Source organism: Silurus aristotelis (assembly GCF_946808225.1).
Source record: "Silurus aristotelis genome assembly, chromosome: 23".
Lineage (NCBI taxonomy): Eukaryota > Metazoa > Chordata > Actinopteri > Siluriformes > Siluridae > Silurus > Silurus aristotelis.
Window position 1 is genome coordinate 5,978,089 of NC_139596.1, and position 9,873 is coordinate 5,987,961.

Here is a 9,873-nt window from a genome sequence, read left to right on the forward strand (position 1 = left end):
TAAGTGTGTGTGTGTGTGTGTGTATATATATATATATATATATATGTATATGTGTGTATATATATATATATATATATATATATATAAATCTCTATCTCCCCCTCATTGATGATTGGGCAGGTTTCTTAAATTATTATTGTCTAGACAATGACCAAAGCCAGCAGTGTATGTTGCTGTAAATTAGAAAATGAATTGGTCACGGTTGATGGAGTGCTGGAAACGTGTGTAACGTGTCGAGCTTGTGCAAAAGAAAACCATTGGTCAATAAACTTTTTGGAAATCTCTTGTAAAGTGATATAAATGACTGAAGTTTGACATTTTTATTTATTAAAATTTTTAATCATTAAAAAAAGTCAAGTCAATGCATCCAACTTTAAAAGGAGGTGATACTCAAGTCTTCATTTCTCCTGCTCTGTGCAAACTGCGTGCAGCTCAGAAGTTCCCAAGGCCACGACTGAGCAGTTGTTCTGCTCGGGAAAAGAGAGGTGATTTCAGGAGCAGAGAAAAATACAAATACAGGAAGAAGAGAAAAGTCTGACTCATTGCATGGCAACACTCAATCTTAGTAAATCAAATCCTTTCATCAGTTCCTAAAAATACTATGTATATAAAACTTTTCAAAGGCACCTTTGGAAAGATTTTCAGAGCGTCTTTTCTCTCGCAGCTTTCACCCACTGAGCGATGATGGTGGCCTCCTGCTGCCGTGCCTTTACTACTGATGCTGGATCATATTTGTTAGAAGCCCTGCAACATAACATACAATAAGCACAGGGGTTTATTCTATTACAGTAATTTGTGATTTACATGGTATCAGTTTCATCTTAAACACGCACACACACACACACACGTCACATTAAATTACCTTAAATCTAGATGATGTGCTCCATCTGCTATGTTTATTGCAATTAAAGATTTACTAAGTGACTTTCTGATCTAGAACAGGAAAATAGAAGAACGTTAGCCTCTCAGCTGAAGGTGCTGTAGAGCATGAAATAAATCGAGAATTACATGTAGGATAAAGGATTTCAGAGAGTGGACAGGATCTCGGATCTTACCCCTCCGTTGGCCCACGGGTCCAGATCACCGTTAGAAAAGATGATATTGCTGGCTGTTGAAAGAGCTGGAAAGAATCATGGGCGATATGATAATCAACATTGGGACATTGTGTAACAATTCACATTTCTGAGACCTTGGAATTGTAAGATTATGTATTATTTTTAATAATTCCATTGTGAATGAGCTCAGCTGAAAGTGAGGATTAATCACATTTTTAAAAATGTGAATTTCAAAGTTTATTTTTACTTATTCTTGAAGGCATTAAAAGATCATTTATTATTAAACACTTTTTTGCTTTTTTTTTTTTTAATGTTATTTGAATTAAAGTGTTGGAAATTTCATATGCAATTTTAGGTTGTTTTTTTGTTGTTGTTGTTGTTGTTGAAATGTAATAAAACTTTTGTTATACATTATAAACATTTGAATGCCACCAATTTCATGTGATTATTTTACCCCAAAACATTTGTTTTAATTAAATATATTTTAACTATATTATTAGTTTGTGTAATCAGATGACAGAAATCGAATACTATTTAAATAAATACCTCAAATCCTTAATAAATTAAAATTCTATTTTATGCAATGAATAAAAATAATTGATATGCCGGTTATAATTCCAAAGTTACAAATGAACCTTTGGGCTGGATTCGGACTAAAATTCCTGACTTGAGTCTTGTATGAAAATGATACAGAAATGTATCAAGTATAAAGCCTGAAAATGAATTCATATTACATTTACATATTACTTAAATGTTTTGGTTTTTTTTTTAAACCTTTGAAATCCTTAGTGTTATATGCTGGTTAAAGATGATAGACATTACTACGCTGAAGAGTCACTTTGTTGGTGTTTGTTTAAATATTAATGCCCTTATATTAAAAGCCCTTTGCTCCCTGTTCTGTATACAGCAATCTCAATACTATCAAGCTGAAAATGTCCCTCATACAAATTGCCTTTTTTGCCTGACATACACTAGATTTCGAAACGTATTGGGTTACCTGGTATGTGATTTTTGAGCATTGCATTTTACATTTGTACCCAATTTCCTCTCATGTTTATGGATATCTGTGTTCATCAGCCACAAGGGGGTTACGAAAAACAGGTACTGATGTAGGTGAGGAGACCTGGGGTGCGGTCAGCGTTCCAATTTATCCCATAGGTGTTCAGTAGGGATAAGTGGCCTATCTACCTATAGAGCTTTGATCTCAAGATCTTCCTCTCCAAAGCATGTAAACCAGATCTTCAAGGAGTTCACAGCGAATTGTGGGTTTCCAAGTTCAAGTGAAAGCTACATTTATTATATCGCATCTAAAAGACGTCCTGTACATTTGAGTGCCTCCAGCTTTGTGGTAACATTTTGGAAAAGAACCACATATAGCAGGAAAGATCGGGAGACCCAATACTTTTGGAAAGAGTGTCCATGACTGTATGTGACTTTTCTCTCCAGTTTCGGCTTGTTTCTTTCTAGCACTAAATATAGGGCCCTCATAGTGCACATAGTTGTTGTACCTTTAAAATGTATGTATTTCTGGTCTAGAATTGTCATAAAGAAAAAAAATTAGGACGCAAACATGAGCATCTTAGATACTTTTCTAGATCCAATACACTAAGTTTAAATAAAAGTGTACTCTTGATGAACCCAAGCCACAGATAATGGCAAAGTTTGTTTCCATTCTTTTCCTGACAGTGTGATTAATGCTCACCATTGCCCCAGTACTGAGTTTTTAACCAGCCAGGCCGTGGCAGCACTGCCCAGCGCTTGGCACAGTACTCCATTCTCATGCTCTGTGTAAAGGGCATGGGGGGAAACATGTCCGTCACGTTGTTGCTCTCAAAGCACATCTCGACCTCCGTGCACGCCTGGTCAACATAAACAGCATAGTGAGTGGTAAAGTTCCGTTATCTTTTAAATCCAAAATAAATTCAAAATCCGTTTAATGCTTCTTATTGAAAGTACAGTGGAGCCCCGATGCACGAGCGCCTTGAAGCACGAGAATATCGGTGTACGAGCCATTTTACTAAAAATCTATGTAGGCGGATGAGCATATTTCAGGAAGACGAGCATTTCTTTTGACACGTTTGGTCCCAGTCACGCGTTCTGCTCGTCCCCTCCGTCCCCACGCTTCATGCTCAGTCGCTCATAGACATTGCTTTCTCTTGTGTGAACACTGTGTTTTTTTGTCTGTTTTTATAGTGCTTTTGTTTTATTTTTCACTATAAATTAAGCATCACGGGTCCCAAGAAGTGTAGTGATAGCGCCGGAAACAAGGTTGTAAAAAGAATAAGCATAACCAATATAATAAAAGATTAACCATTGAAAAAAAAGACATTGCAGAAAAGCACGAAACGTGGCGTACGCACACGAGATCTTCGTCTGCAGTATGGCGTGTCTGGTTCAACAGTAAGTTCAATCATGAACACAAAGTTCTTTATTTGGTAATAATTTATTACTTTGTTACAAGTATATTTGTGTGTTAAATTAGGCATAAAAGGGTGTGTGAACGGATGAATTGCTTTTCCATTCATTCTTATGGGAAAATTACCATGCGAGTACGAGCGTATTGGAACACGAGCGGTTTTCAGGAGCGAATTAACCTCGTACACCGGGGTTCCACTGTATTTTTTAGAGTTTTCTACTTTAAAGTCATTTAAAAGTTTACACACCTGATAGTCCCATGCGTAGCTGTTAAAGCCGAGGCCGCAGCCTGTCGGATCTGCGCACTCCACATACAACGAGTAAAGGTCAAAGCATATCTGCTCTCCTGTGGAGTTGTACACAATACCTGAAAGGAAGTGCAGAGTCATCGGTTAATGACGATCCTAAAATCGTATTGAATTCGAGTCTCTTATTTTCTTGTTTGCTCACCCACGGTGTCTCTAAGCGCAGACAGCACTTCAGTTCCGTTCAGCATCACCTCACATGCCACCTACAGTACACAAAGCATACGTCCTACTAATTTACATCCAACATCCTGATTACACAGGAAATCAGTACATGCTATACTTCCAAATCACATCTAAAAAATAAAGTAGTGCTGTTACAGCTACGAAATATTGGTAATTAAAAGCCCACTGTTTTTGTCAAGCTCACTAATTACTACTTGGGAATCTTTCAGAGGCTTTAACTTGCCAGTGAGCGACGCCACAGTATAAACTGGTGGGTCTGATACAATGTGATTTCGTGGTAACAGTACACACACACACACACACACACACACACACACACACACACACACACACACACACACACACACACACACACACACACACCATTATACAAGTATGCTGCTGTTCTCTACATTTATCTGCATTCTTTACATATTTGGAACAAGTCCCACTTCAATTAACCACACAGTGTTTTTAATGCTCCAAAGTACATTAGGGGTTTTATCCCTTTCACAGGAAAAGTGTGAAGGAAACAGTCAGAATGTTGTACCTTAACAGGGAAAGCAGGCATTTTTGACATGAAGCTGGTGTCGTATGGGTAGTCCATCATAGCCATTAAAGTAAAAGCATTGCGCAGGAAACCGTTCAGCTGGTGGATGTCCTTATCCGAGGACGGAGCCTTGCACAGTGAGAAAGCTGACTGAATACGGGCATAGTCTTAGGGAAAAAAATTCGAGAAATGAGCTTTTATGTTTTAATAACACTCCATGTGATAGTATTAAACTATTAAAATAATAAAATAAAGTACCAAATCATGAAAATGTGCTAAATGGAAAAAATTATAAATATACACCAATCAGGCATAACATTGTGACCACCTGCCTAATATTCCATTGGTCCCCCTTTTGCTGCCAAAACAGTCCTGAACCATCGAGACATTAGACTCCATTAGACCCCTGAAGGGGTACTGAGGTATTTGGCACCATGATGTCAGCAGCAGATCCTTTATGTCCTGTAAATTGCAAGGTGTGGCTTCCATGGATCTGACCACGGCCATCAGGGTAAACTGTTTCTATGAAAGGGTGTACGTGGTCTGTAATAATGCTTAGGTAGGTGGGACTTGCCAATGTAACATCCACATAGATGGCCGGAAACAAGTTTCCCAGCAGAACATTGTCCAAAGCATCACATTGCCAGTGGCGGCTTTGCCTTCTTCCTATCCTGTCCATTCTTGTGCTATGTGTTCCACAGGTAAGTAATACACACGGATCTGGCCATCTATATAATGTTTAAAAAAACAAACAAACAAAAAAAACCCCCGATATAACAGACCAGGTCACCTTCTTCCATTTCTCTGTGGTTAAGTTCTGATATGCTCATTGTTCGTGCTTTCAGCGTTAGACAGGCGTCAGAATGAGGACCCTGACTGGTCTGTGGTTACGCAGCCTCATATGCAACAAACAGTGACATCATTCCATCAGAATCAGCATTATCATCATCAACTTGATAGATACTGACCACTGCAGCCTGGGAACATCCCACAGGAGCTATAGTTTTGGAGATGCTCTGACCCAGTCGTCTAGACATCATAATTTGGCCCTTGTCAAACTCGCTTAAATCTTTACACTGGACCATTTTTCCTGCTTCATCAACTTTGAGGACAATATATCCCACCCACTAACAGGTGCCATGATGAAGAGAATCAGCGTTATTTACTTCACCTGTCAGTAGTCGTAATGTTGTCTGATGGGTATATTAATTATGTTAATAAATGGAGGTAAAAAAGACACTTTTTGTAACATAAAATAATAATAATAAAATTAAAAAAGTTTCATCCAAAAATAAAAAAATTAATAAAATAAACTACGAAAAAACAGCAAGTGGCAGCAGTGATTTGCCTCTGGAGGCCGCTCTCATACTGCAGCCCGGAAAAACTATCAGTATTTTTTTTTTATTTTTTTGCCGATCCAGCAATCAACTATTGGTGCCAATTAATCAGCAAAACCGATGAATTGGTCGACCTCTAATCGTGAGAATTCGCAGATAATTACCTTGTTGTTGTGCCAAAGTCTGAAGCTTCTGGAAAGCTGCTTTCACTGCATCCTTGCATGTTGGCTTATAATTCTCAAAATCCTGCAAATAAAACAAAAAACGAATTTTACAATCGAGTAAGTAAACATACGCATTGCAGAGCAACACACGGTTTGTGCGTATACAAAGTTTTATGAGGAGAGAAACAGTTTAACTTACAGCAGTAACGTCTCGGAAGAATTGCCCGGAGTCCCCCAGTCCTGCTGTGGATAAGATCGGAGCACTGGCAGCTAAAGCCCCAGTCACAATATTGGGGTATCGTATTCTCATATACACACTCAACATGCCACCATAACTAGAGGAAGAGAGGGAACAGAACAAACATTAGAAAAACTTTTGACCAAAGATTTACCAATTTCAAAGATTAGATAGTGGTTAGTTCTGGTCTACATCATGACATGTCTTTCATCAGCTCTATATTGGCTTTTGTATGCATTCTCATATGCATACAAAAGCCAATATAGAGCTGATGAAAGTCATTATAAAGGTTAACTTCACCATGGAAAAAAACAAAAATAACCTACAAAAAAAAATGTTTATACAAAAATTCTGTTCATTTAAATTATTTTTTTCAGAATGTTGTATTTTTACACTATTAATGGAGGCACAACTTTTGCATTCAACTGTATAATGATAACCGACTTTCACATATTGGTTTGGTCCCAAATTGCTAGTCAGATAAACAAAATAGCAAAGTGTCTGTCTGATACAGAGCTCGAATAGAGGACGCTCCAAGTGTCCTTAATTATTTACACCATTTAGGCATAGCATCATGGCCACCTGCCTAATATTGTGTTAGTCCCCCTTTCGCTACAAAAACAGTCGTGACCCACTCGGCATCAACTTCTTCGGTAATGTGACCTACAAAAGCTCGTCTGTTGGATCGGACCACACGGACCAGTCTTCGCTCCTCACGTGCATCCATTTGTCTCTGGTTCACCACTGTTCCTTCATTGGACCACATTTGATAGACACTGACTACTGCAGACCAAAAACATCCCACAAGAGCTGCAGTTTTGGAGCTTTGCCTCTTGTCGAAATCATTCAAATCCTTACGCTAGGACAAAATGCACTTGCTGGCCAATACTGTACTGTATATCCCACCCACTAACAGGTGCCATGATGAGATCAGTGTTATTCACACACCAGTCATAATGTTATAATGCCAATGTTACTGGTGTACTGATAAACCAGCTGATAATTACATTTTAAATCACCGTTTTTTTTTTTTTTTTTTGAGAACCGAACAGCTCTGCCTGTGGCCTAATACAAAAATAAATAAAAAAATAAAGTGTCTTACCTCCCACCAAACACGATGACTGGGCATTTCTGAGCTCCTAGTTCCTCCTTTAGCTCGCTGATCATTATTGCGTAATCGGCCAAAGCCTGCTCCATTGTCAGGAGCCCGACGTTTTCAATGTTGAAGGACTCCTGGCCAAAGGGTAGAGATTTCCCATAATATCTCTGGAATTGAAATGAAATCGAGACGTTTCAGTAACACAAGCACAAGATACATTTTTAGTGTTTTGTTAATCTACATGTCAAGTAAAGCAATTTGTATGTACGTAGCAGCACAGTCCATCTGTTTTTAAAAGCAGAATGTTTTATTTTTCAACATGGACCACACAGGACATCCCACACACTAACAGGTGCCATGATGAAAAGAATCAGCATTATTTACTTCACCTGTCAGTAGTCATAATGTTATGGGTGTATTAATTATGTTAATAAATAATACATTTTTGTTTCACTTTAAAAACATAACACAAAAAAAAAATCTAAATAATACAATAAAGTTTCATCCAAAAATACAAAAATTTATGAAATAAACTACAAAAAAACAGCTAGTGGCATCAGTGATTAGCCTCTAGAAGCCACTCTAGTACTGTCTAACGCAGCCCGGAAAAACTATCAGTGCTTTTTACTATTGGTGCCAATTAATCAGCAAAACTGATGAATTGGTCGACCTCTAATCATGAGCATTCGCAGATAATGACCTTGATGTTGTGCCAAAGTCTGGACCACACAGGACCTGATATGAGCATTAGTAAGATTTCTATTCCCACTTTGGTCACTGTGGTGGTCCCATGCTGGAGATCAGTCACATTATGCAGTGACAGACATGTAATTGTAGACCAAAAAAAAAAAATTAATTTATGTTTATGATCACATCACATCATTAGCTTACATGCTCTGCAAAAATGACCAGCGCCTCCTGCTTAGCTGCAAGCTCCACCATGAACCCAGAGTTCAGGGCAAAGTCCCACACGTCCCCTTCGTTCCCAGTGTAGAAGAAGACAGGGCCAAGGCCTCTCCTCCAATACTGATCTACAGACACAAGAAAGCTCTGAAGAGAAAGAATTCTCAACATGATCTGTATTGTACCATTTAAATGAGCTGAAACAGGACACACACCTGTGATCAGGTAACGCTGGGAGAATGTTCCATTGCCCAGGCTGTTGTAATTGAAGTGGTCCAAAATCTGGGTGAAGAACATCTCCTTAAACTGAGGGTCAGTCCCTGTTCTCGGTCTTCCTCTGCTTTGATTCCATTTCTAAAACACAGATATGTGAACACAAACGAAAGTCAACATTGATTTTAGGTCACATCCTAATTAAAGTTTCACTGAACTGAAGTGAAAACAGGGGCTGCATCCAGAACCAGAACCCGCCCTACATGATCTCGGGTCAGGAGGACAATTTAGTGAGATTGAACATTTTTTTTACCGTAGGTAGCGCAGTAGCGTGGTGCACACACACAGCAGTCAGAATAAAACCCAGCAATATCCACAGACCCTCCATTCGGAGAAAAGAAACACAGCCGAGCAGAGCTACAAAATCATCACCGCTTTAAAAGTGCAGCGATCATGTGACGGTGCTGAGTGTCACGTGGTTCGGTGTCACGTGGTTTGTCCTCGCGTCAGAATACGAAAAAAATCTCTCTCTCCTTTTCTTTGTCTATCCACCCTTTCTCTCTCTTTTTTCTTTATCTATCCACTCTTTTTCTCTTTTTTTTGTCTGCAGTCCTTCAATTTAAAGTACAAACCAATTGTAAAAGCCTTGCTGAAAAAAGAAAGCGAATTTTAAACTAAACCCCATCAATACAGAATATTTGAGATTGTTTTCGACTGCACACATTTATTCACCCGTTTAAGTTAAAATTAGTACCTTCTTTGAAGTCTATCATTATTAGCCTTATTTAAGTCCTAGGTGTCCCACTTGTTTGCAAGGCGTTTGCTTGTAAATGTAACCACGTAACACTGTCGCCATCTGCTGGACATGTACATAAATGTTTTCTCTCTTAAAAAAAAATTGTTTTCTGAGCATGTACATGCCTCGTAAAATGATACATAATGATACATTTCAGCACTTTAGTCACATTAGCTTTAGTATGACAACACAAAAAAGATGATTAGGGGTAGTAAAACATCTGCTCTGTATATTCATTATAAAACCACATATAATATATATAATTATTGTATCTTGTATATTGTAAAGTATATAATGAGTTTACCAAGCTGTCATTAAAGTAAAGTGTAAGTACTTTGAACATTCTTTGATTCTGGTGGTTTAACACTTTTTGGTTTACTAAATAATTCCATAATTTTATAATTCAATTCAATGTTATTTCATAGTTTGGATGTCTTTAATAGTAATGTACAATGTTGAAATTAATAAAAAAAAAAAATTTTTTTAATGGACTTTTAGGTGGACACTTTCCTATCTCAGAGACCTCATCACTCCTCACACTGCACCACACTGCCTGAGATCCTCCAGCACTGTTCGACTGGTACCACCTTCTCTCAGGGTTAGAAGTAAATATACTGCAACGTTCTTCTCTGT

General features: G+C 38.1%; 1 protein-coding gene across 1 annotated transcript; it reads right to left on the reverse strand.

Moving 5' to 3' along the window:
- Window positions 1–305: 305 nt before the first annotated feature.
- On the reverse strand, window positions 306–8,921 carry dpp7 (dipeptidyl-peptidase 7). The gene is made up of 14 exons (XM_083527002.1): window positions 8,758–8,921; window positions 8,447–8,585; window positions 8,220–8,359; window positions 7,332–7,495; window positions 6,191–6,326; window positions 5,992–6,073; window positions 4,491–4,657; window positions 3,921–3,981; window positions 3,719–3,837; window positions 2,758–2,914; window positions 1,056–1,120; window positions 863–933; window positions 628–744; window positions 306–467 (listed from the first exon to the last, which is right to left on the reverse strand). Exons 1-13 carry the CDS (start codon window positions 8,830–8,832, stop codon window positions 642–644), a joined length of 1,479 nt encoding a protein of 492 aa, XP_083383128.1. The 5' UTR covers window positions 8,833–8,921; the 3' UTR covers window positions 306–467; window positions 628–641.
- Window positions 8,922–9,873: the final 952 nt, after the last annotated feature.